Source organism: Pristis pectinata, chromosome 28 (genome assembly GCF_009764475.1).
Source record: "Pristis pectinata isolate sPriPec2 chromosome 28, sPriPec2.1.pri, whole genome shotgun sequence".
NCBI classification, from domain to species: domain Eukaryota; kingdom Metazoa; phylum Chordata; class Chondrichthyes; order Rhinopristiformes; family Pristidae; genus Pristis; species Pristis pectinata.
In genome coordinates this window covers 1200468-1228345 of record NC_067432.1, presented here as the reverse complement: position 1 = coordinate 1228345, position 27878 = coordinate 1200468, and the positions used below count along the sequence as shown (strand labels likewise).

Sequence of the window (27878 nt, the reverse complement as noted above, 5' to 3'; positions counted from 1 at the left end):
TGGTTGCATTACTGCCTGGTAAGGAGGCTCCAATGCACAGGATCGCGAGAGGCTGCAGACGGTTGTAGACTCAGCCAGCATCACGGGCACAACCCTCCCCACCATCGAGGACATCAAGAAGGCGGCATCCACCATTAAGGACCCTCACCATTGGGACATGACCTCTTCATGTTACTACCATCGGGGAGGAGGTACAGGAGCCTGAAGACCCACATTCAGGAACAGCTTCTTCCCCTCCGCCATCAGATTTCTGAACGGTCCATGAACACTACCTTGTTATTCCTTTTTTTTTTTGCACTATTTATTTTTGTAATTTACTGCAATTTTATGTCTTTGCACCGTACTGTTGCGGCAAAACAACACATTTCATGTCATCTACGTCAGTGACAATAAATCTGATTCCAACCCTGCATGTCCTCTGTATCTGACAATTCTACACTGGGAAAACAACTCTAACTGTCGAACCTGTGGGGAGACATCTCAGGCACTGCAGGACAGACAGCATGGACTTGTTAAAGACCAACTGTGTCTGACTAACCTGACTGAATTTCTGAGTGAGGTAATGGACAAGTTTGATGGAGGGAATGCAACAGATTACCAAATGACCTGCTCCAGCTCCGATTAGCTTCTTATTCAAAAACAGGAGTTTGTTCAGAAAAAAGCCTTTGTACATTACTCACTGACAAATGTAAATGAGCAGTGAAGCTTTCTTGTGCCCTGCCATCTGAGGTGACAAGCCGTCGTGTTGGCAGCAAGAATAAGGGGATAATAAGGACTATTCTAAAGGATGTGCAAGAACAGCGGGGTCTGGACGAACACGTGCAGGAACCCTTGAGATGTGGATGGGCATGTTGAGATTGTGGTCCGTAGACATGAGAGATTCTGGAATTCATAAACAGGCACAGAGCAAAACACGTAAGGGCGCTCGTTAGGTCACAACTGCACTACTGGTCAATTCTAGTTGTCATGCTTCAGGCAAGATACAAAGGTCGTAGGACAGAAAAGATTTACTGCAGTGGTTCCTGGGGTAAGGGATCTCAGCGAGGAAGTTAGATTGGAGACGCTGGAGTCATTCTCCTTGGAGCAAAGGACTTTGAGAGGGGATTTGATGGAGCTGGACAAGATCATGAATGACTGTGTTAGGGGAAAAAGAGGGAGCACTTCCCATTATCAAAAGATTAACGGACAAAGGGGCATTGATTTAAAGATTTGGCCGAAGGATACCAGGGGGTGTGAAGAAAGCAGGAAGGGCATGGAGTTCACCGTCTCCAGGGATGGTGGAGACAGAATCGGTCATGGCATTTAAAGCGGAATTGGATGGGCGCACGAGAACATGTGTCGTCAGCCAATGGAAAAGAGGACAGGAAGGAGACTGATGGGATTGTTCTGCTAGCAACTGGCATGAACGTGATGGGCTGAATGGCCTCCTGTAGCACAACAATTGTATTACAACTCCTGTAGTACAACAGGTATTGGGCCTGAAGGTACGATGAGGGAGTATGCCGAGAGAGACCTGCACCGGGACAGGTAGGTGCAATGGTGTTATAGAAAGGTGGGGGTCACATTAAGGCAGGCACAGGAAGTCCAGGTGATTTTGTTGTGCTCTTGATCCAATCTCTGACCATCCAAGCATCGTGCCCATGTTAGGCTGGCGTTTCCCACTCCTGCACGGGTCAACAATGCCTCCCTCATACGTCTGCCTCAGTCAGGGCAAGGGGTGGTGACGGACAGGTGGTTTCTCTGACTGGAGGTCTGTGCTGTGATAAATGATTTGTGATAAATGATTTGGACAAAAATGGAGGTGGTCTAATTAGTAAGTTTGCAGATGACAAAATGGCGTTGTGGACAGTGAGGTAGGTTGTCAAAGGACACAGCAGGATATGGATCAGTTACAGATGTGGGCAGAGAAATGGCAGGTTAATTCGAGCAAGTGGGAGGTGTTGTACTTTGGGAGGTCTAACATAAGGGGCAAGTGTACAGTGAATGGCAGGACCCCGAGGAGCATCAATGTACAGAGGGATCTTGGGGTGCAAGTCCACAGCTCCCTGAAAGTGGCAACACAAGTAGATAGTAAAGGTGTATGGCATGGCTGCCTTCATCGGTCAGGGTGCTGTGTATAAATGTTGGGAAGTCATGTTGCAGCTGTATAAAACTTTGGTTAGGCTGCACTTGGAGTACCAGGTGCAGTTCTGGTTGCCCCATTACAGGAAGGATGTGGAGGCTTTGGAGAGGGTGCAGAAGAGGTTCACCAGGATGCTGCCTGGATTAGAGAGTATGAGCTATAGGCAGAGGTTGGACAAACTTGGGTTGTTTTCTCTGGAGCGGCAGAGGCTGAGGGGAGACCTGGTAGAAGTTTATAAAATTACGAGAGGCAGAGATAGAGTACATAGAGTCTTTTTCCCAGGTTGAAAACGTCAAGTCTGAGAAAGGATAGATTTAATGTGAGAGGAGGAAAGTTGAAAGGAGATGTGTGAGGCAAACTTTGTTTTTACACAGATCGGTGGGTGCCTGGAACGAGCTGCCAGGGGAGGTGGTGGAAGCAGATACAACAGTGGTGGTTAAGAGGTACTTAGACAGGCACATGAACAGGCGGGGGATGGAGGGATATGGGTCATGTGCAGGCATCACGGTCAGCACAGACATGGTGGGCCGAAGGGCCTGTTCCTGTGCTGTACTGTTCTGTGTTCTACATTCTAACCCCAATGTTACACCTCACTGCAAATGTCTGGCAGTGTACAGCTCTGTAAAATGACTGCTGGCAAGAAAACAAGGAAATGGATATTTAGAAAATATCTACTTATCAGCTGTAATTCACAATAACGATGCTGGGATAATCACTGGCTGGAACTTCAGGAACATAACTGGAGAATGTTATCGTTTACAGCAAGGTAAATGTTTCACTGAAACTGCTGTGTGTAAATGTGGTACGTCAGCTCAGCACACAGCACCCTGTCCGCACATACGGACACGGACAGGTCACACACGGACAGGTGAGGTACATCAGCAGCACCCTGTCCCCACGGACACGGACAGGTCACACACGGACAGGTGAGGTACATCAGCAGCACCCTGTCCCCACAGACACGGATGGGTCACACACGGACAGGTGAGATACCTCAGCAGCTCCCTATCCCCCACAAACGGTTGTTTCTGCACTGTAAGGAGTGTAATGCCAAGATACAGGATGACTACAGTGGTGGATGGGGGAGGGGGGGCGCAGGCTGAAATGGGACAGTTCCCTGTAAGTGGTGGTACGGGTGGACGGGGGCTGTGAAGCAGGCGTCTGGCACGCTGCCTTTCATTAGCCAGGGCACTGAGTACAGGAGTTGGGACGTTACGTTACAGCTGTACAGGACATTGGTGAGACCGCACTGGAATGCGGTTCTGGTCACCTGGGTGCAGGAAGGATGCGATGAAGCTGGAGAGGGAGCAGAAGGGATTGGCGAGCATGTTACCGGGACTGGAGGGCTGAAATTCCAAGGAGAGACTGGATGGGCTGGGACTGTTTTCCCTGGAGTGTAGGAGGCTGAAGCGTGACCTGATAGAGGCATATAAAATCATGAGGAGCGTCAATTAGATGAATGGTCACAGTCTGTTCCCCAGGGTAGGGGAGTCTTACACTGGAGGGCAAAGGTTTAAGGTGAGAGGGGGAAGATTTAAAAGGAACCTGAGGGGTAAGTTTTTCCACACAGAGGGTGGTGGGTGTGCGGAATGAGCTGCCAGAGGAAGTGGTAGAGGTGGGTACCATTACAATGTTTAAAAGACATTTAGACAGGTTAATGGTTAGGAAAAGTTTTGAGGGACATGGGCCAAATACAGCGAAATGGGACTAGCTCAGGTAGACAACTTGGTCGGCACGGACGAGTTGGGCTGAAGGGCCTGTTTCTGTGCTGTATGACTCTGTGACTCACTGAAAGGATGTCTATGTCTCCACCTATGCTACATCAACTAGACTAGAATGTCTTGGACATCTTTGAGAAATGCCCCCTTAATTGGGAGTATCTAATCCACGTAGCCATTCCACCTGATATGAACAGTATAAAGATCTGAACTCAAGGCCACTGATTCATTAAACAGTAAAAGGGAAAGATTACCATGCAAATCCTTATCAAACCATGAGAGAGAGGACATGATTAGGTTGTATCTTTTAATGAAATTCAGCAGTTTTTGCTGATATTCAGAGCTGTAAAAAACATAAATCTTAAAATATTTAGTGAAGATAACAGGTGCATAATAAAAGTATATTTCCTGATTACAGTAATATTTGTTTCAGCTATAACACATTCAGGTTCACAAATAAAATGGTCTGCTATTTTCCTGTGATCTTTCTTGTATTTAATGCTGACTGTGGTACAACTGAAGGTGAAGCAGTGTGTTGGAATTTAACTGAGAAATTGCCAATTGTACTTCTGTAACTCCCAGCCCCTTCCCCAGCGTTCTCCCTCACTCATTCCCTGGCCTTGGGTACATCTCGGCTCAGCTCCTTTCATCCCAACACTGACAGCCAGGGCCCCACACCCTGGATTTATTTCCTAAAACCCTCATGTCTCCCTAAAATACTTTCCAAATCCAAAAAGCCCTTCTCCTTTATCAAAACTTTGGCTAACATCCCTCCCTGACCTCTCCACTTCAGTAGATAATTGAAGGTTTATGGATGTAGTACAATTAAGAAGGAAATCAGGAGGGCAAAAAGGGCACACAAGATACCCCTGGCAGAAAAGATAAAGGAGAACCCTAAAGAGTCTAAAAATATATTAGCAAAAGGTAACTAGGAGAGGACAGGTTCCCCTTAAGGATCAGTGTGGGAACCTGTGTGTGGAGCCATGTGAGACGGGCAAGGCCTTAAACAAATACTTCTCGTCTGTATTTACCCTGGAGAAGGACACGGTAGCTAGAGAGTTCAGGAAAGAAAACAGGGATATCCTGAAGCATATCAACATTATGAAGGAGGAGGTGCCAGCAGTCTTAAAGTGCATAAAGGTGGATAAATCCTCAGGCCCTGACCAGGTGTCTCCCTGGACATTGTGGGAAGCAAGGTAAGAGATTGCTGGCGCCCTGGCAGAGATTTTTGTATCTTCTTTAGTAACAGGTGAAGTACCAGAAGACTGAAGGATGGCAAACGTTGTGCATTTAAGAAGGCACAATCTAAGAGTTTCTCGAGGAGGTTACCAGGAAGGTTGATGAAGGGAAGGCGGTGGACGTTGTCTACATGGACTATAGCAAGGCCTTTGACAACGTCCCACATGGGAGGCTGCTCCAGAAGGTTAAGTCACTTGGCATTCAGGATGAAGGCATCAATTGGATTCCACGTTGGCTTAGTGGGAGAAGCCAGAGAGTGGTAGTAGATGGTTGTCTCTCTGACTGGAGGCCTGTGACTAGTGGTGTGCCGCAGGGATCGGTGCTGGGTCTGTTGTTGTTTATCATCTATATTAATGATTTAGATGATAATGTGGTAAACTGGATCAGCAAATTTGTGGATGTCACCAAGATTGGGGGTGTAGCGGACAGCAAGGAAGGCTATCAAAGCCTGCAGCATGGTATATAAGATATTGAGAGGAATAGATAGAGTGGACAGCCAGCGCCTCTTTCCCAGAGCACTAATGCTCAAAACAAGAGGACATGGCTTTAAGGTTTTGGGTGGGAAGTTCAAGGGTGAGGTCAGAGGGAGGTTTTTCACCCAGAGAGTGGTTGGTGCATGGAATGCGCTGCCTGGAGTGGTGGTGGAGGCTGATACATTGGACAAGTTCAAGAGATTGTTAGATAAGCATATGGAGGAATTTAAGTTAGAGGGATATGTGGGAGGAAGGGGTTAGATAGTCTTAGGTGTGGTTTGAAGGGCGGCACAACATGGTGGGCCGAAGGGCCTGGATTGTGCTGTATTGTTCTATGGATCCTGACTGGCTGGGAAAATGGGTTGAAAAACGGCAGATGGAATTTAATGCAGACAAGTGTGAGGTGATGCACTTTGGGAGGACAAACCAGGGTAAGACTCACACAGTGAATGGTAGGGCTCTGAGGTGTGCGGTAGAACAAAGGGACCTGGGAATAGAGATCCATAATTCCTTGAAAGTGGCGTCACAGGTAGATAGGGTCGTAAAGAGAGCTTTTGGCACTTTGGCCTCCATAAATCAGGGCACTGAGTACAGGAGTTGGGATGTTATGTTGAAGTTGTACAATACATTGGTGGGGCCCAATTTAGAGTATTGTGTGCAGTTCTGGTCACCTACATACAGTTGGGCTGAAGGGCCTGTTTCTGAGCTGTGTGACTCTGTGACTACTTTACTGAACATCTGCACACGATTATACCTCTCACCAAGTTGTGGCAGATTCCAGGCACTCGATTAGAAGACCGGTTATACTGGGATCCACTTCTCCCTGGGAGTGTTCCGATGCCACTCACTGTGACAATATCAAGTCAAGAGGATCTCCAGCAATGACAAGAAAGTTTAATGTGTTGAACTTCACTTTACTTACAGCAGACAGGAATGTGGTTGGATCATGAACTGCCCCCGTTCACGTTTACCCTGGTCTTCCTTTTCTCCCAGTGGGATTTCCTATACCCGTAAGCTACTCCATGAAGTACAGGTACAATCTCTCTCCACATCCTGCCTGCACTCTGGACACAGTGCAAGTGCCTTTCTCCAGTACGTTTACCGGCCTGAACCCACAGACAAGCTGCAAGGTTCTCCCTCAATCCCAGAGGAATAATTACAGAATTGCACAAGAATGGAATCATCACACAAACCTGTATCAGATCCAGAATCCCCAGCTCACTCTCAGACGAGTCAACACAGAACAGGAAGTAGAGGGTTGCATAGTGCCGGTAAATCAGCTTGTAATCTGACCCTCCAATCAAACTGTAACAAACCAGAGGCATTTACAAACACTCAAGAAAACAGTAAGGCAAGCCCCCGATCAAGGCTGACAATAACGCAACAGAGGGTGTGGAAGCAATATCTCCGTGGTGGAGGGGGGTGCTCTGGGGCTGTGCCGATGGGTGTCAGGAGCCGTGCTGTCAGAAGTGGACATAAAATGGGAGCAACCAAGATAAGTGGAGATCCAACAGAAACACTAATGGGTGGAGGACGTACAGGTATGGCTGAGGCATCACACAGGTATCTTGTATCTGCTTCCTCATTGGATGCAGTAAAAATAGAAGGAGCCCTAGACCTAATGGCAGTGGAAAACATTAAAGAGAAGGAACTGGAGCAACTACAGGGAGCAAAAGGCAACAAATGCATCACTAAAGATGTGGGCACTAAAGCAGCTCAAGTACAATGACAAAAGTACTACAAAAGGAAATGCAAACAGAAAATGGTGAAAATACTCAGCAGATCAGACAGAATCTGTGGAGAGGGGCGGAGAGAACAAAAGGGAAATGTGTGATGGGACGGAGGGAGGAGGTTGACTGACAGCTGTGGTGGCTTCTGAAGCTGGTTGGTGAAGGCGAGCAAACAGCAGAAGATATGTCTGGGGTAGTTGTTAGAACATAAGAAATAGGAGCAGAATTCGGCCATCTGGCTCGTCGAGCCTGCTCCACCATTCAATGAGATCATGGCTGATCTGGCTGTGGACTCAGATCCACCTACCTGCCTTTTCCCCATAGCCCTTAATTCCCCGACTGTGCAAAAATCTACCTGACTGGGTCTTAAATACACTTAATGAGGTAGTCTCTACTGCTTCCCTGGGCAGAGAATTCCACAGATTCACTGCTCTCTGAGAAAAGCAGTTTCTCCTCCTCTCCACCTTAAATCTATTCCCCTGAATCTTGAGGCTACGTCCCCTGGTTCTAGTCTCACCTCCCAGTGGAAACAACCTTCCTGCCTCTACCTTATCTATTCCTTTCATAATTTTGTGTTTCTATAAGATCCCCTCTCATTCTTCTTCTTGTTGCTCAGATATTGCACTGCACTCTCTCTGTAGCTGTGACACTTTACTCTGTACTGTTATTGTTTTTACCTGTACTACATCAATGCACTCTGTACTGACCCAATGTAACTGCACTGTCTAATGAATTGACCTGTAAGATCGGTTTGTAAGACAAGCTTTTCGCTGGACCTCGGTACAAGTGACAATAATAAACCGATACCAATAAGGATGGAATGTGGAATTACCAAGAGAGAGAAAACAAACTAGATCCTGGATAGGGGAGATGCCGTGGAATAGCCGATTATCTGAAATTGTTGAATTCAGTGTTGAATCTGGAAGACTGTGATACTGATGTCAGAAAACGAGGGGAGCTTCCTGGGAACAGCATCAGAAACCAAAGGTGGAGGGGTCAAAGTGGAAGGCATTGGGAGCTCGAGGTCACCCCTACAGATCAAATGGAGGTTTCTGCAAACCTACAGTGGGACTATTATACGCACCAAATGCATTACATTAAATTGGAAGCATGTAAATCCCAGGAAAGGTGTGTCCTTGGATGCTGGGAAGTGGAGGTGAAAGGACAGGTGCAGCATTGCCTGCACTTGCATCAGAAGGTGCCCCGAGAAGCGAATGTATGTGGAATGGAGATGGTGAGTCAGAGCCCGCGGAAGGCAATTTGCCTTCGTGGTTGTGATTATTTATTCTGTTTTTAGCATCTAGCATTGCTGACTACGCCAGCAGTTATTGCCCATCCCTAAACCACAGCAGAACTTCTGGTGAAGGTGTCCCACTGTGCTGTTGAGGAGCGAGTTCCAAGATTCGGTCCCAGCAACAACGAAGGGCTAACAGCATAGTTCCAAGTCAGTTTACCAACCTACCCCAGAGGAAGCTGCAGATGCCTCTTGTCCTTCTTGGTAGAAGTTGCAGGTTTGGGAGTATTGTCAGAGTAATGAGGCCAGTAACTGCAGTTCACTTTGTAGATGATGTACACTGCAGCCACTGTGGGCCAGCGATGGAAGGAATGAATCTTTACGGTGGTAAGTGGGGTTCTAATCAAGTGGACTGCTTTTTCCCAGATGGTATTATGCTTCTTCAGAATTATAAGATATCTTTATCAGTCACGTGTACATCGAAACACACAGTGAAATGCACCTTCTGCGTAGAGTGTTCTGGGGGCAGCCGCAATGCTGGAGCTGCACTTGTCCCGACACGTGGAGTACTCCAGTGCACTCCTAACCTGTGCCCTGGGGAGGGTGGAAAGGCCCCAGGGTATCAGCTGGTGAGTCACTCACTGTGGGAGATCCAGCCCGACCTGCCCTTACAGCCACAGATATCTGGTCGACAGTAACACTCCAGGATGCTCATGGCAAGGGCTGATGGTAATGCCCCTGACTGAGAAGGGTAGGTGATTAGAGTCTCTCGTCATAGATACTCATTGCCTGGCACTTTCATGGCACAAACGTTACTTGTTGCTATAGCCCATGCCTGAGTGCTGCCTAGGTCTTGCTGCTTCTTTTGCTGAGGGGTTGTGAATGGAAGTGAACATTGTGCAATGATCAGTGAACATCCCCGCTTCCAACCCTAGATTGACAGAGGTCATCGATGCAGCAGCTGAAGATGTTTGGGCCTAGGACACTGCGATGTCCTGGGGCTGTGGTGACTGACATCTGACAACCACAACCATCTTCCCCTCTGCACAGAATAACTCCAGCTTTCTCCCTTGATGCCCATTGACTTCAATTTACCAGCGTTTCTGGATAACAACTCGGTCGCACGCTGCCTTGACATCAAGAGCAGTCACTCTCACCTCACCTCTGGAACTCACTCTTTGGATCATGTGTGGACCAAAGCTGTGATGAGGACAAAACCCAAACTGGGCGTCTGGGCGATTTACGGTTTTTCGGGGTGTAACCAACAGTCTGAGGAAGGGGAACCAATGGAAATAGTTTATCAAGTTCCTATTGAAAGCCCAGAGAACTAAAGGCTGATGTGCTTGTGGTATTACATTAGCAGGGTACAGAATCCATCAGAGGACGGCAGAGAATACATGGGTCATTCGCAGGTGGGTACACCACCTCCGGGGTGTTGCAGCTTCCACACTGGTGACCTCAACTATTCATTAGTGATGACTTGGAGGAGGCAAACAGTTTGTGAATGATACAATGCTGGAGAGGGAAATCAGCCATTCAGGACATGCAAAGATACACAAACACATTAACTGCGTGGCCAAAAAAAATGGGAAAGTCGATTCAATATGAGAAATAAACTTTGATAGGAAAAATGGAAGAGCGCCTATCAAACAGTGAAGAGTTACAGAAGCACTCCCCTCTCCGTTCTGTGCACTGACGTGGATTACTCCACAGTTTTCCACGTTATGTTCCATTTGCCATGTTCCTGCCACCGACTCAGCTTCCCCGGCAGTCCCTTTGCACTGACCTCCCTGCCCACAACATCACCTCGCTTTGTCTAATCCTCAGAGCGGGAAAGCTGACATTTCATCCCCTCAGGTGATGTGACGGTGAATGGTTGGGTCCTGATCAGTCCCTGTGCTAGCCCACCAGTCACATGCTGCCAAACCAATGGGGATTTGTTCATTCCCAAACAGACCCCTCAATCCATGCTAGTATTTGACCCCTCTCTACGCTTTAAATTGTTGACCAACACTTGTGTGGAACCTTCTAGAAAGACTTCTGAAAATCTAAATGCAACACATTCAACTGGTCCCCTTGTCTATTCTGCTCGAGGTTGGGTAGTCTTTTCAACTAACACAGACAAGATGGGGTGAATGGCCTATGTGCTTTCTCTACAATTCTTTGACTTCCCCTTGCCAAAACCTTTCAGACAATGCTTCTGGTTGTGGATTCCCTACCTTGGGAATATCTTCCCAGCCTCTACCCTATCAATCCCTATCAGGATCACCTGTCTCAGTGAAACCACCTCAGTCTTGTAAACTCCAGTGAGGACAGGCCAATCTTACTCAGTCCCTGCTTACAGAACAAACATTTCACTCCACCAGTCAATGTGAGTGTGCACGGCAAGGCCAATGCATCTGGAGACCAAAGTGCATCCAGGGGAGCTCTCGCCAAAGTGCTGTACAACCTCAGCAAGACTTCCTTACCTTTGAATTCCAAAGCTGTAATAAAGGACAATGTACCATGTGTACCCGTACATCAGACACTCCGGTCCCAGCTACTCACTGGCAGTGATCGGCTCAGGGGATGAAATGTCAGCTTTCCTGCTCTGTGGATTAGACAAAGCGAGGTGATGTTGTGGGCAGGGAGGTCAGTGCAAAGGGACTGCCGGGGAAGCTGAGTCAGTGGCAGGAACATGGCAAATGGAACATAACGTGGAAAAATGTCAAGTAATCCACTTCAGTGCAGAAAGCAGAGGGAGGAGTGCTTCTTAAATAGTCAGGATTGGCAGTCGGCGTTCGAAGGGACCTTGTGGTTGTTGATAGTGAGGAGGGCTGCCTGCAGTTACAGAACCATCTCAGCAAGATAGGCAGAGAGCAGCAGATAAGCGCAAGGTGGAGGATCAACAAGTCTAGGACATCCACAAAGAATGGAAGGACCCCAGGAAGTACTGAGAAGCAGACGGACCTTGGTATACGTGTCCAAGGATCCCTGAAGGCAGCAGCAGCACTGGTTAATACTGTGGTTAAAAGGTGTATGGGATACTTGCCTTAACTAGTCAGGGAACAGAATAAAAGACAGGTGTACATCAGGTTGGAGCCGTACAACATCAGCCCCAACTACTGCGCCGCGGTGCAACACAATTTAAGGGGATCAAGGAATATGGGGATAGTGATGGGATCAGTGATGGATCAGTACTGGAACTGGCTCAAGAGTCAGCCAGCCTCCCCCTGCTCCTATTTCTTACGTTCCAGCAGCTGGTCACAGCCTTGCAGCTCACGGTTCTCCAGAAACACATCCAGGCATGATGTAAGTGTGACGAAGGCTTTAAATTCAACCACCTTTCAGACACTGAGCTCCGTGTCACCAACGCCCTCTGGTGAAAAACAACTCCTTCACCTCCCATCCTCAGTACGTCCCTGCCCCCTGGTGGCCTGCAGTGCTCCTCATTTACTCTGGCCAGGCCCCTCATAACTTGATACACTTCAATTAACTTCCCACTCACCAACTCGTTCCAAAGAAAATAATGCCAACCTATCCAATTTTCCTTTTAGCTAAGGTCTTCCAATCCTAGCAATGTTGTCAAAATCTCTTCCACATCCTCTCCAACTTACTCACATTTTCCTTGTAATGCGGTGAACAGAACTGTACTTGGTTTTCAAGCTGTGGCCTAACTAGTGCCATGGAAAGCTTGAGAACAGGTTTACCAGACCAGTACTAGACCAACATGCAGACAATGGAGGGATATGGACATTGTGCAGGCAGAAGGGATTAGCTTAGGCACAGTAGTGTAGTGGTTAGCGTAACGCTTTACAGCACCAGCGACCTGGGTTCAATTCTGGCCGCCGTCTGTAAGGAGTTTGTACGTTCTCCCTGTGTCTGCGTGGGTTTCCTCCGGGTGCTCCGGTTTCCTCCCACATTCCAAAGACATACAGGTTAGGAAGTTGTGGGCAGGCTATGTTGGCACCGGAAGCGTGGCGACACTTGTGGGCTGCCCCCAGAACACTCTACACAAAAGATGTATTTCACTGTGTGTTTCATTTAATACCTAGTTTAATTAGTTTGGCACAATATTGTGGGCCGAAGGGCCTGTTCTGTGTTCTAATGCCCAATGGATAGCTCATCTTTGAGGAAGGATCAGACAGACGAGGCTTCTATCTGCGAGATTTTAGAACAATGAGAGGGGTTTGATCCTGACGGGTGTTGACAGGACGGACGTGAAGAGGAGAATCTGGAACCAAAGTCACCGGTGTTAGACCGCGTGAGGCAATGGCTTTTGTTTTGGAAAGTCATGAGGCTTTGGAGCTCTCTTCCTCAAAAGCTGGTGGAAGCAGAGTCCTGGAGTATGTTTAAGCCAAAGAGGGACCCTTGAAAAGAAAGGGGATGAAAGGTCATGGGTTGGCGGGGAGAGACTTGCAGGGCCAAGGGCTCCTCCTGCTCCCAGTTCAAACGTCCGTACATAAAAGACCAAGTATCCAGCCCTGTCCTCACATCTACTGCAGGCATCTGAAACCCAAGCGAACAAGGCCTAACCTTCCTCAACAACCGGCACCTTACCAAACGTCTTCTGGAACTTCCAATGTATTATAATCACCACCTAACCTGTCAGCAGCTCTCCCAACACGCAAGTTGTGCTTATCCCCGTCATAGTTCCAAGTTTGTTTATGATACAAAATGAGGTGGGATTAAGAGTTGGGGAGGGGGTGGTGTGTGTGGACGGAAAGAGGTTTCAGGGGTGTGGACAAGCTGAGTGAGTAATGATGGATATAATGTGGAAAATGTAAAAACGTAAAGTTATCCAGTCTGATGCAGAGAAGAAAAAAACTTTTGTTTCAAATGGCAACGGAGTCAGTGCAGTGAAGATTCAGCAGGCTGGCTGCAGGGGAGGCAGGAGAAATTTCTTCACACAGAGGGTGTTAAATTTTAGAATTCTTTACTCCAGAGGTTCAGTCTCCCAGTTTGTCCAGAACAGCGATGGACAGGTTTGTGGAGATTGAGGGATTTGGGGACAGTGCTGGAGAATGGAGCTGAGGTAGATCAGCCATCGTCCTGCTGACAGCAGAGAAAGCTCAAAGGCCAGGTGTCCATGGCTCTACTGGTAGAACTGGGGCAACAAAAATCCGTCCGTCTCGGACTCCCACTACCCCTCCAGTGTCACTTACCTGCCACCTTCCAAAAAGTTGCAGACATTTTCATCTCTCCTGGACACTAGCTGGAAAGTTTCACGGATAATCTGCTGTTGCATATCCTCCGACTGAAGATACAAAACAAACACAATCCGTTGCCAAGATGACAAGTCCAAACTACTCAATCACTTCATCCCAAGAACCAACCTTGTGAACCTTCTCTGATCTAATTCCAATGCAAGTATTAAAAAGGAAACCACAACCTGCAATACACTTCCCTGCAGCTGTGACACTTTACTGTGTATTCTGTTATTGTTTTTACCCTGTACTACCTCAATGCACTGTGTAATGAATTGATCTGTCCGAACAGTATGCAAGGCAAGTTTTTCACTGTACCTTGGTACATGTGATAATACCAATATAAGATAACCCCAGACATGGCCTCACCAACATCCTGCAAAGATGTTACAAGACCACACTATTGGCAATCTACATTAATGATGGATGCGGGAGGATGGGGTACATTCCCCATCCCTGTGACAACCCACTAGTTTTCGCTTGCCAGCCTTGAAATGACCGACAACTCAGCAAAGTCGAATATGTGAAACCTGACTGTTCTACACGAGCATGGTCACTCTGCTGTTGTTTCAGATTTTCTAAATATCTCCAGTCTTGGACACCAGCTTTTCTCCAATGTCTGACGATAGGTTAAATGGCCTGTACTTTCTGTTTAGTGACTCCCTCCCTTTCCTTTCATCCACTGGGGTGTTACCTTTGCTGGTCCTTCCTGTTCACCTTGTCTCGGGTTCTTGAAAGTTTATATACCTCAAGGAAGGTTCCCTCGGCTTTCTCTGTTTCAAGGAAACCAGTCCACACAGCCTCTCTCCATAGTGGCGGTTCTTCACCACTTGCCTGTGAATCCTCTACAGAGCTATTACAGGCATCCTGTAGGGTGGTTGTCACACTGTACACGATATTCCAGCTGTGGCCTAACAAGTGGTTTACACAGTCGTGCATGGACTCCCTTTCCTTATCTCACTCTTCGGTAAAGGATGTGTTCAGTGAACCTTCTCAGCTACATCACCCAGCCTTTTACCTCAGGAGCTCTGTGGAAATGCATTCAATGTCCCCGTTCTCTCTATACTCAGCAATATCCTAGAATTTACTCGGCATTCCAATAGAATCATCGAGCTGTACTACACGGAAACAGGCCCTTTGGCCCAACTAGTCCATGCCGACCAAGTTGCCCAACTGAGATAATCCCATTTGTCTGAATTATGCCCATATCCCTCGAAACCATGAAAAGCAAATGCTGAGGTGTGTACATAGAACAGCAGAGGAACAGGCCCTTCGGCCCACAACATCAGTGCTGCCCAAGCTGCCACTTTAAACTCCTGCACACGGGATCCATATCCCCCCAATTCCCTGCCATTCCTGTACCTCTAAAGTGTACCTGCCTCCACCCCCTCCCCTGACAGCCCGCTCCAGGCACCCACCACTCTGGGTAAAAACCTTGCCTTGTACGTGGACCGAGGAAATTACAATGTTCAGAAAATACTTGGGTAAGTGCAGTCACTGTGTGGGGAGGGGAGTTATGCCGCGCGGAGGGGGGAGGAGGGGAGGGGGGAGAGGGGAGGGGGAGGGGGAGAGGGAGGGAGGGGAGGGAAGAGGGGAGGGGGAGATGGGAGGGGGAGGGGAAGAGGGGAGGGGGAGAGGGGAGGGGAGGAGGGGGGGGAGGGGAGGAGGGGACGGGGGAGAGGGAGGGGGAGGGGTAGGGGGAGGGGGGGGAGGGGGGAAGGGAGGGGGAGGGGGGAGGGGGAGGGGAGGAGGGTGAGGGGAGGAGAGGAGGGGAGAGGGGAGGGGGGAGGGGGAGGTGAGGAGGGGGAGGGGAGGGGGGGAGGGGAGGAGGGGGAGGGGGGAGGGGAGGAGGGGGAGGGGGGGAGGGGGATGGAGGGGGAGGGGGAGGGGGGGGAGGGAGGGGGGGGGGGGGGAGGGGAGGAGGGGGGAGGGGGAGGAGGGGGAGGAGGGGGGAGGGGAGGAGGGGAGGAGGGGGGAGGGGGAGGAGGAGGGGGGAGGGAGGGGGGAGGGAGGGGGGAGGGGGGGGGAGGGGGAGGAGGGGGGAGGGGGAGGAGGGGGGAGGGGGGAGGGGAGGGAGGGGGAGGGGGAGGGAAGGAGGCCCCTCCACCCCCGGCCGGCCCGGCCCCACTCACGAAGCGCTGGTAGAAGCGGCTGAGCCGCGCTTGCCGTGATTGTTAAACACCAGGATCGCCTTGATCATCCTCCCGGCCGCCGCGGACCCACTTCCGCCGCACCACCGCCACTTCCGGCCCCGGCGGTCCGCGGCTGCCCCCTAGCGTCGGGGACCGCCCACTAACGTGAGTAGAGCACATTCCAGTGCGCAGTGCATTCTGGGCAAGGCGAACCACCATTGCCCCGGGATCCTCAGTCCGGGTTCAATCGAGATTTAAAATATTGCATTAGTGTGCCTTTCGTGTCTGCACTTCGGACCCGTCACAGCAGAGATGAAAGTTGTAAATGTGATATCATACACCTTCTCTGCAACTGAAAACTAAAATTTGTCCCAGTTCTGAATAAGGGCCTCGAACCTGAAACCCCGTTTCTCTCCCCACAGATGCTACCCGACTTGCTGAGTATTTCCAGCATTTAGTTTTCTTATACGCAATAGGAATAGACCATTCTGTCCCTCGGACATGCACAGCCTTTCAACAAAATCATGGATGATCTTCCAACTCAATGCCATTTTCCTGTACTGCTTCCATAGCCTTTGATTCCTCCAGTGAGCTCAACAGAAACCACAATTTATGTGGTCACACGTAGAATGTGCAAATTCCACACAAGATTAAGGCAGCAAGTCTACTAGCTGTGCCACTCATCACGACCTTACTATGAAGACTACTCGCTCGTTCATCGGCTTATGAGAACTATCTGTAATTCACACAAGGACGCAACAAAATAGCAGGAGCAGGCCACTCAGTCCCTTAAGCCTGCCCTGCCATTCAGTATGAGCATGTTCGATCCCCAAAGCCCTCAATTACCCGATGCTTCCAAAATGTTTCTCTGCTTTATGTACTAATGATCCACCCTTCGCTCAGAGGGCAGTAAATCTCAGGAATTCTCTGCCGAGGGTGGTGACTAGATCATTAGAAATATTCATAGTGGTGATAAATATTAGAAAGCACAAGGAATTGTGGCACAGAAGAGGAGTGGAGGACAACATTAGATCAGCTATAATAGTCATACAGCACAGAAACAGGCCCTTCAGCCCAACTCATCTATGCCAACGAGATCCCATCTAAGCTGGTCCCATTTGCTGCATTTGGCCCATATCCCTCTGAACCTTTCCCATTCATGGACCTGTCCAAATATCTTTTAAATGTTGTTATTGTACCTGCCTCACCCACTCCCTCTGGCAACTCTCTCCCCTTGTGTGGAAAAGGTTGCCCCTCAGGATCCTATTAATCTCTCCCTTCTCACTTTAAACATATGCCCTCTACTGCCCGACTCCCCCACCTTGGGAAAAAGACTGTGTGCATTCACCCTATCTATGCCCCACATGATTTTATACAAGATCAACACGATCATATTGAATGGCAGGGCAGGTCTGATGGGCCAAGTGGTCTTCTCCTGCTCGTTTTCTTGTCCTGGATTACAATCAATGTACCACCACCTATCCCTGCACCACTTCCTTTAAGACCCAAGGAAGCAGGCCATCAGATCCAGCGGACACTGGACTTTAGCCCCATTAGTTTACCTAGTACTTTTTCCTCAGGTGGTAGAGATAGTTTGAAGTTCACTCCAAAGCCCCTTTTCAATTCTGTTTTTGGGGTCTTCTGCCATGAAGGCCAATCCAAGGTAATTCAGAATCTCGAAGGGGCTAACATTTTATTTAGTCTATTCCTTTTCATACAGCGTTAACATAGAGTTGTACAATGTTACACCTGCACTAAGGTGGTATTAATAACATGCAGACTGTGAACTGATGACCCTATGAATCCATTACACCACATCCTCCATGGAAACCTGCCGACGACACACCAGAGCAGGCACTGAGCACAGCACACATCAGACTTCCCCAAATCACCATCAGAAGCAACGTGAAAATATTGGTTTGAAAATATAGAGAAACATTTCTTAACCTTTATTCATTCAGAGAAGTGAAATTTTGTTAAACAATCTGTATACATTAGAGTAAAAGAGTGCAATATATTTTTGACAAGCAAACTTTAAAAGATACAAAAAACGGTTAATAAAAAGCACAGATTTTATTCTTGGAACTTTCAGGTAATTTATTGGAATTTCCAACTTAAAGATCCTGGGCCCACGGCCACAGCTCGAGGGTTTCTGCCCGGTTCTGTACCACTGCCTTTAATCTGCCTTCACAATCTCTCCCTCCTCAACTTACTGACCCCGTTGACCATCTCATGCCAAAAGGTTGGGAGAGCATGCACTTGCTTCATTCTTATCTATGCACATCCACTTGGTATTTCCTGCAACAGGTTCAATTCCCACACTCGCATCATTACTTCCAGAGTCTTGAGCATCCATCTCACACACCCCTGGGACAGGTGTCAGGCTTCACCTCACCACCACCTCCAGCCCCTCCATTGTAACTAAATCGTCAGACTACAGGTCCAACACCAGAACTGGAGTAGAATTTTCTCCTTATAAACAGTGAAGGTGAAGCCATCATCTTCAACCCCGTCACAAACCCTATTCCCTGATGACTGACTGTTCCTCCCTCTGGAACCATCTGTAACTGAAGCACACCATTTGCAACCTGATGTTGTATTTAGCAGAGTTCACTGATGAAACTCATTTCCATACCAAACTGACACAACCCACTTCTAGCTCTGTAAATCACCAACTCTCCCCCTTAGTTCATTGCTGTTGAATTCCCACCCATAACCATTACCAACATACACCACTGCACCTGCTGACCAACATTCACTCCAAGTTGTGCAAAACCTCTGTTCAAATAAAAACAAAAATTGCATCTTTGTTCCCAGACATTGGTTTGCTGTTAGACCAACAATCAACGCATTGATAACACCCATCCTAGAATGAAGCACATTAGGCCAAACAAGGGGTAAGAGTTGGAATCAGAAGACACACAACAGGCTGGGGTTCAGGAAAGGCTTTAGGCACAGGAATTAGTTTAAAAACAACGAAAACCAAGGAGAATGCAGCTATAACCTCCGAATCAACACTGAGATTCCCCGGAGAACTTTCTGCGGTCTCAAAATCAAAAGGTTATGAAGTCAAAGTAAATTTTTGTGCCAATTAAAACAGATGAAAGGATGAAGAGAAGTGAAAAACACTTTGCTGTCAAGGTGCTGTTTCTGGACGGGTCATTTCATCACTTCACTGACTTCCTGCACCTTCAGTCATCCTGGAAGACAAGAACATCTGTTAAACATTAAAAACATGAAACAAATCATTCCTCAACTATAAAACAGGAACTACTGGAGAAACACAGGCTCACGTTGATAATAGATGTCAGGTCTGTAGACAAAGGGAAGAGAGGTAGTGGGGAGGTCAGGAACCTTCACCACCCAGCCCTGGTCCTATGACCAGGTCACCCAACCATAAAACGTTACGACATACCACTAATACCTGAACTTGCACAGCTGTAACTTCAAACGTTCCAAACAGTTAAAGCTTTCAATAACGGCTTCAAAAAATGTTTTTAAAAATTACTAATTGTCACAAAAGTAATTGCTTTACAAAGATTAAACGTTATCCGAGCCAATTTCTATCCCTAGTTCAGCAAGAACCACAATGCTGGAAGAGTTCAGACTTAGTGTAGTCTTTAGGTGAGGTGGTGAGGGGAAGGATAAATGGACTCAGGGACCAAGAGCAATCAGTTCAGCCCCAGTGGTATGATCATCCCCTCTTTACATGTGGTGCTTTCTGGCAAAGAAGGGATGGATGGCTGGGCAATTCTGAATTCTGCCATCTCCCCCCCCCCCCCCCCAGTCAAAGTTCAAAGCCAAGCTGGTGTCAATGAATGTGATGGATTTTCTGCACATAACTGTCTATAACCTTCCTGCACACACTGTGTACAAATAACCCTACAATTACTCATCTGATCAGTGCTCATCTGGAGAGGCCTCCCGTTTTCTGAGGGAGACCAGTGAAGACCAAACACTTACCCTGTGGGAAAAATGGAGCTGGATTTCTGCTGGTTCCCTGAGATTTTAATTCATGTTAATTTGGCTTAAGATGTCCCTCAATGCTTTACTCACTCACCAGTAGGAATTAAATCTTGTCAAACTTCATGAGAAGTCAGAGTTGGCATACAACTCCTTAAAATCCTTCTGCCATTTAATAAGATCATGGCTGATCTCACCTTTGGCCTCAAATCCATTTTTCTGTCTGATCCTCAACCTTGGATCAAAACCCCCATGGTTCAAAAATCTCGTCCGCCTTGAGTGTACTCAGTGACTCATCAGCAGCCCTCTTGGTTAAAGAGTTCCCAAGATTCACACCCCTATGAGAAAGGAAATTCCTCCTCCTCCCCCTCATCATCATCATCTCAGGCTTACCGTATATGGGCAACCCTTCATCCTCAGTTCTCGATCTCCCACAAAGGGACAATTCCTCACATCACCCACCCTGTCACGCCGACTCACAACGTACGTCACCGTAAGATCAGCTCACATTCAACTAAGCTCCAGGGTACAGGTCCGTTTGCTAATGTTCTGCACTTCTACTCCTCACATTGCCCACACCATATTCCCTCAGCCAGCCTTTTGTTCATTCCCTTAACTACTTATAGTCCCTTTGCCACCAATCTCTGTATCATCAGAAAACTTGATTAACCCCATCTCATTACATTGATGGCTTAATGCCAGACTGCACCAATTTCCCTCCGATCAATCTGAGGCAACCTTCTTACTGTCTCTGCCTCCTTTCTGGAGCAGCAGTTACTTTTGCTGGTCCCAATCTGCTGGCACCTGGCTAGAACCTGGAGACCTTTAGATGATCATTACCAATACATCTACTGTTTCTGTAGCCACTTCTTTTAAAACCTTAGCACACAAGCCATCAGCTCTAGGAAATTAAAACTTAAAAAAAAACTTTTTATTAAACCTTTATTTATACAGCACAGTAACAGGCCCTTCCAGCCCACGCCGCCCAATTACACCCATGTTAACCTACCTACCCATACATCTTTGGAATGTGGGAGGAAACCAGAGCACCTGGAGGAAACCCACGCAGTCACGGGGAGAACATACAAACTCCTTACGGACAGCGATGGGAATTGAACCCCGATCGCTGGCGCTGTAACAGCGTTATGCTAACCGGTACACTACTGTGCTGCCCAATCTGTCAAGCTTTAACTTATCTAATACTTTCTCTCTTCTGACAGTAATTGTTTCTCCCTTCATCCCTTTGGCTCCCTTAGTTCTTGTTATGTTTGATGTGTGTGGATCTTCGGTACTTCCTTCTTTTTCATGTACTTACTGTAGCTTTCATTATTTTACATTTCTTGCTATGTTACTCATATTCCACTTCCTCATCAATTTTTACTTATCTTTTGCTAATCTTTAAAATTTACATTCCACTCTAATACTATCCATAGCCTCTCTAGATTCCCACAGATGGATCCCCTTTCCCACACAATCTTCATTCCTCAACTGCATGTACTTCTGTCGAGGATAGTAGCACTGGCTTCCACTGTTTATCTACTACCATACCTTTTCATCTACTTTAGCCAACTCTCCCTTCATGTCTACTTTATTTACATTACCAATTTCAGACGTAGAATTCACATACAGTTTGAGAGTGAGAAATGCCTTCCCGAGGATCCTTTACTATCAGATTACTAATTAAGCCTGACTCATTACATGTAATCAGATCTGAAACACACCGTGCTCTGGTAGGGTCCACAACACACTCTGCTATGAAACTATCTTGAATTCACTCCATGAACTTAACACCACCTTTGTCCATTGACTTGCTCACTCTGTGACCAGTTACGGCCTCCCACAATTATTGCATTACCCTTGTTACAAATCCCTTCTGTTTCTTGACTGATACTGGCTATGCCTTTGGACAGACCGTTCGGCAGCAACTGAAATATTCCCCCCCACCCCCCATGATCTCTATGTGTCTTTTTTAATGTCCCCCCAAATATTCTTCTTCCATTTTGAGTGAATTTCATTTCTCAGTGTTGCCCAGAGCTACCCAACTCTTCCAGTCCGCCTTTCCTTCCAAATGTTGTACCCTGGAGGATTCAGTTCCAGCTTTGCTCACCTTGCAACCTCGTGTCTGTAGAGGCTGTTAGATCGAACACATACACCTCTACTTGTTCCATCGCTATCATTAGAAACTCCTTGTGCATCCTGATAACGTATTAGTTAGCGTAACGCTATTACAGCACCAGAGACCCAGGTTCAATTCCCGCCGCTGTCTGTAAGGAGTTCGTACATTCTCCCCGTGTCTGTGTGGGTTTCCTCCGGGTGCTCTGGTTTCCTCCCACATTCCAAAGACATACGGGTTAGGAAGTTGTGGGCGTGCTATGTTGGCGCTGGAAGCGTGGTGACACTTGCGGGCTGCCCCCAGAACACTCTGCGCAAAAGATGCATTTCACTGTGTATTTCGATGTACATGTGACTAATAAACATCTTATTTTATCTTAATCTTTGACCTTAATTTTGTTCCCTTGTATCAATGTTTACTCAGCAGTTTATAGAATCATTTAATGCTTTGTTACTCCAACTGTAATTGACTAAAGAAAAGTTCCTTGTCTGACCATTAATTTAATAATAATCCATTGAATGTTCTTTTCATCTCACCTTTCCTGGAGCAGATCATTGAGCATCATCACTCTGCCAACCTCCCTGTGGTTCAATTCAAGTGAAATTCAAACTTAACGATCAGTCCCTGCACCATGGATTAATCATCTCTTCAACATTACTGACACATATCCCAAGTTTGTGAAACGGACATTGTCTGTCCACATCTTACCCACTCATCCTCATCAGCCCCCTCTCCTTGGCTGCTGCCTTTGGCCTCTTTCTCGTTTTTCGACTTTGTAGCAAATATGTTGTCTGTCCAAGAACTTCCTGCCTTTTTATCCCCTGCAAAGTTGCATTTGGTCACGGTTCCTGCGTCCATTTTGGCCAATGTAACTGAAAACCAATGACTTGCGTTACTAGAGAGCACGGTACACCTTCCTGCAGTTTGCTTGGTCTCAGTCTTCAAAAGACCAATGTGTGTGTGGAAAGATCAAACACACAATCCTGCACACTCAGGCAACATACACAAGCCCTCACACTCACCTGCTGAAACTTGTGCACACTCACACCCCAAGAGCCCCTCACACACACTCAGCTCAAGGATACGAGGTTGTGTCACTATTTTCTCCCAGCAACTGCAAATGATTTGCACCGTTGCGTCATTTCTGTAATCTTGCTTCTTGTCAATAAACACGACTGATACTTTTATCCGAGTGGGATGACTGAACAGCTGTGGCTTCTGCCTCTAAGACCACGAGTGCACGGTGGACCCATGCAATCTTGTTGGTGCAGTGAAAGTACCCAAGTATACAAATAATGTCACAACAGACGCGTTATCTCACTGAAATCCAACAAAATGTTGTCTTTTCCAGCATTCAAAGCCTATCTAAAAGTTATTAATTCAAAAAGTATCTAACTGGATTTTTGAAGTAGATTACTCAAACGCTTTCTTGCTGTTTATGGGCCTTGCACATTAGCTGGCCAGTTTCCTACAGAATAATTGCAGATGATACAAAAAATTAACAAGCAAGTACAGCAAGTAGTTTAAAGGGCAAATGGCATATTGGCCTTTATTGAGGGTTACAGCGGCAGATGTGGAGATGTTTCTGCTTGTGAGTTTCAAGTTTAAAACCAAGTTTGCGTAGAAATTTCTTCTCGTAGAGAGTAATAAATCTCTGGAAATCTCTGCCCCAGAGAGTTGTGGAGGATTCAAAGTGTTAAAGTCAAGATTGATAAATTTTTTTGAAAGACCAGGGATTTGAGGGCTAAGGGGAATTGGCACTGAGGAGATGAGGCTAGGGCAGATCAGCATTGATTATATAGAACGGTAGGGCAGGCTCGAGGGGCCTACTCCTGCTCCTGTTTACTTGTGTAGCCATACAGGACAGCTTTGGACTGCAAGAAAAAACAGATTCCAGTCAGCTGGGCAGAGGAGGAGGAAGTGGGATTAGGGAAGTGCGATAAGGTAAGGGAACAGACAATAAATGGGAGAGTATTGAGTGATGGAAGGAATAAAGGACATTGGAATGCACAAATCATCAAAACATTGACAAGAGAGGTTAATGAGGTGGTTTTAAAGACATAACACAACACTTCCTTCACTGGACTGGAAAACTGTCCGAAGGAAAGGTTTGCATACGGCTGGGCTTGGATTTCTGTGGCATGGAGAATGTTGAGGGAAGACTTAATTGAGGTGTTTGAAATTATGAGGGTTCAGAATAGATTCAATATTAAGGACCTATTTCCTTTGGCCAAGAGGTCAAACAACAGGGTACACAAGAACAGAGGAGCAGGAAGAGGCCATTCGGTCCCTCAAGTCTGCCCTACCATTCAATATAATCATGTGATCTGCCCAAGGTCTCATCTGTGCAAGTCTTCATCACGCCCACCCTCTGTGAGAAGTTCCCATGCACCTCAGTTTAAATGACTGCTCCCAATGTTGTAACTAATTCCCCTCATGGAGATTCTCCCACTGGTGGAATCATCCGCCCTGTCCTGCCCCCTCAGTATCTTGAGTTTCAGAAAGATCACACCTTCTTCAAGATCCAACTCCAGCAATAGTACGATCTTCTCATCCCATCAACTAGCCTGGGAAAACCCACTGCCTCCAGTGCCAGAAAACCCCTTCTTCGATCAGAGGACCAATGGTGCACAGGGGGTTAAAGTAATTGGATGAAGGATTGGGGAAGTCAAGAGACAGCTGGTGGGGCTCTGGAACTCACTGCCTAAAGGACTGGGAGAGGCAGAAACACTCCCAAATTTAAATAGTACCTGGACACGTACTTGAAAGCAGCGACTTGCAGGGCTATGAACCTACTGTCGGAGAGTGGGATTAAGCTGGGAAGTTTCTTTTCAACTGGCACAAAAGTGATGGGCCAAATGGCCTCCTTTTACAATTCTGTGAACAGATTTTACATTTCAGAAGTAAATTGCCTGGAACAACCTGGAGACAATAAGATGTTCTGGAGAATTTCTAGTTTGACCTTTCAGATCTAAAGCCAGTCAATTACACAACAAAGCACTCACGGATAAACGGGCTGTCGTCCTTTGTTTTCAGGCGCAGCGCATCTCCGACCTCCAGCTCAATGTTTTCCAGCTCTTCCTCGGTGATCCAAAATGCCAGGCTTTGATCTGGAGTGTGTTTCTCAGAGATCTGCACCAACTCTGGTTTGTAAATCAACTTCTTCAACTCTTCTGTTGAAACTTTATCCGACTGTCCTTTAGCTTCCACCTCTATCACATAGCGCAACAAAGGCCCAGTTAGGCTCAGCATTTCACTTAAGGGAACTGCCCACTATGGACCCCTCAACCTCCCCAGGTCTGCACCCATTCACTTATCACTTAACCAGAGAACAGGAGCAGTAGATTTCAGAAGAAAACAAAGCAGGAGTAGGTCACTCAAGCCAGCCCTATCATTCAATCTGATCATGGCTGATCCATGCTGGCCTCAACTCCTCTTCTGTGTCAGGTCTCCATAACCTTCAATTCCTTGAGCTTTCAAATGTTTATCTATCACCACCTTAAATATATCCAATGATCTGGCCTCTACCACACTCAGGGACAGAGAATTCCAGAGATTCACCTCCCTCTGAGAGAAGACATTTCTACACACGTTGTAAATGACCAGACCCTTACTTTGCAGCTCTATCCCCTTGTTTGTGACTCTCCGGCTCATGGAAACATCCCAACATCTATCCTGTCAGGCCCCCTCCAAGGATCTTACAAGTTTGAATAAGGTCACCCCCTCTCCTCTAAACTCCAAACCCAAACTGTCCAGCCTCTCTAGGTATGACAACCCTCTCACCCTAGGAATTAGCCTGGAGAATCTCCTTCAGACCGCCTCCAATGCTACGATATCCTTCTGTAGGTAAGGGTGCAGGACTCCAGGTGTGGCCTCACCAACACCCTGTGCAACTGGAACAGAACCTCCCTGTTCTCAAACCCCAGCTCCCTTGCAATACAGGTCAAATGCCATTTGCCTTCTTAGCTACTTGTCAGGCCTGCCTGGTAACATGTTGTCATTTGTTCCCTCAGGCCAACTTGGCATTCAAAATCGTGGCTGCTTCGTTACCTCAACATGGGAGACTACAACGGGGTAAGGGAGGAGTTGGCTAGCGTAGACTGGAAACACAGGCTACATGGTGGGACAGTTGAGGAACAGTGGAAGACTTTCAAAGAGATTTCTTCATGATGCTCAACAAAAGTACATTCCAGTTCAAAGGACAGTAAGGGCGGGGAGAGCCAGCCGCGGATAACTAAGGAAATAAAGAAGGCATCAAGCTAAAAGCTCATGCATACGATGTCACTTAGACTAGTGGGAACCTGGAAGATTGGAAAACTTTAAAAAGGCAACAAAGAAACCAGTAAGCAAGCAATAAAGAAAGGGAAGGTCGATTATGAAAGTAAATTAACACAAAACATAAAAACAGATAGTAAAAGCTTTTATGATTATATCAAGCAGAGAAGGGTGGCTAAAGTGAAACGCAGGTCCCTTGGAAGATGGGAAGAGGAATTAATATTGGGTAATGTGGAAATGGCTGAGGCCTTGAATGACTATATTGTCAGTCTTCATAGTGGAGGACATGTCTAACATGCCAAAGAGAGATGTTATGGATGCGTGGGAGATGAGGTCCTCGATAAAATCGCTGTCACTAAAGAGGTAGTGATGAGCAAACTAGTGGACCTAAAGGTAAACCAGTCCCCTGGTCCTGATGGGATGCATCCCAGGGTACTGAAAGAAATGGCGTAAGTTATAGTAGAGGCGTTTGTGATAATTTATCAAAATTCTCTGGACTGTGGGCAGGTCCCGGCAGATTGGAAGACAGTGAATGTCACACCACTGTTTAAAAAAGGATGTAGGCAAAAGGCAGGTAACTATAGGCCAGTCAGCTTAACGTCTGTAGTCAGGAAAATGCTTGAAACTATCATTAAGGAAGAAATAGTGAGACATCTGGATAGAAGTGGTTCTATCAGGCAGACACAGCATGGATTCAGGAAGGGCAGGTCCTGTTTGACAAACTTACCGGAGTTCTTTGAGGATATAATGAGCGCAGTGGACAGAGGGGAACAGGTGGATGTTGTATACTTAGATTTCCAGAAGGCATTCGATAAGGTGCCGCATAAAAGACTTATCCATGAGATGAGGATGCATGGAGTTGGGGGTAAAGTATCAGCATGGATAGAGGATTGGTTAACCAATAGAAGGCAGAGTTGGGATAAATGGGTGTTTCTCTGGTTGGCGATCAGTGGAGACTGAGTGCCGCAGGGGTCAGTGCTGGGCCTGCAACTGTTCATGATATACATTAATGATTTGGAGGAGGGGACCGAGTGTAGCGTATCTAAGTTTGCTGATGACACTAAATTGAGTGGAAAAGCAATTGTGCAGAGGATGCAGGAGAGTCTGAAGAGAGATATAGATAGGTTAAGTGAGTGGGCAAGGGTCTGGCAGATGGAGTACAGTGTTGGTAAATGTGAGGTCATCCACTTTAGAAGGAAAATAGAAGATCAGATGATTATTTAAATGGTGAAAGATTGCAGCATGCTGTTGTGCAGAGGGACTTGGGAGTGCTTGTGCATGAATCGCAAAAGGTTGGTTTGCAGGTGCAACAGGTTATCAAGGCAGCAAATGGAATGTTGGCCTTCATTGCTGGAGGGATTGAATTTAAGAGCAGGGAGGTTGTGCTGCAACTGTACAGGGTACTGGTGAGGCCGCACCTGGAGTACTGTGTGCAATTCTGGCCTCCTTACTTGAGGAAAGATATACGGGCTTTGGAGGCGGTGCAGAGGAGGTTCACCAGTTTGATTCTGGAGATGAGGGGGTTAGCCTATGAAGAGAGATTGAGTCGCCTGGGACTATACTCGCTGGAATTCAGAAGAATGAGAGTGGATCTTATAGCAACATATAAAATTATGAAAGGGATAGATAAGACAGAGGCAGGAAGGTTGTTTCCACTGGTAGGTGACATAGCCTCAAGATTCGGGGGATAGAT

The 27878-nt window shown here is 47.0% G+C and overlaps 2 protein-coding genes across 4 annotated transcripts in view; both read right to left on the bottom strand.

Annotated features, from left to right (window-relative positions):
* Nucleotides 1-15902, bottom strand: part of LOC127583835 (AP-3 complex subunit sigma-2-like) — a 33298-nt gene extending 17396 nt beyond the window's left edge. The window contains 4 exon segments of the mRNA XM_052040209.1: nucleotides 6746-6857; nucleotides 13661-13752; nucleotides 15835-15863; nucleotides 15866-15902. Of these exon segments, the coding sequence (XP_051896169.1) occupies nucleotides 6746-6857; nucleotides 13661-13752; nucleotides 15835-15863; nucleotides 15866-15902 (270 nt within the window).
* A 1860-nt stretch (nucleotides 15903-17762) lies between these two features.
* Nucleotides 17763-27878, bottom strand: part of arpin (actin related protein 2/3 complex inhibitor) — a 52250-nt gene continuing 42134 nt past the window's right edge. For all 3 annotated transcript variants that reach the window (XM_052040202.1, XM_052040200.1, XM_052040201.1), the window contains 3 exons: nucleotides 24916-25122; nucleotides 22619-22782; nucleotides 17763-19034 (listed from right to left, as the gene is read on the bottom strand). In XM_052040202.1, coding sequence (XP_051896162.1) covers nucleotides 19026-19034; nucleotides 22619-22782; nucleotides 24916-25122 — 380 coding nt within the window. In that variant the 3' untranslated portion in view covers nucleotides 17763-19025. The remainder of the gene's footprint in view (nucleotides 19035-22618; nucleotides 22783-24915; nucleotides 25123-27878) is intronic.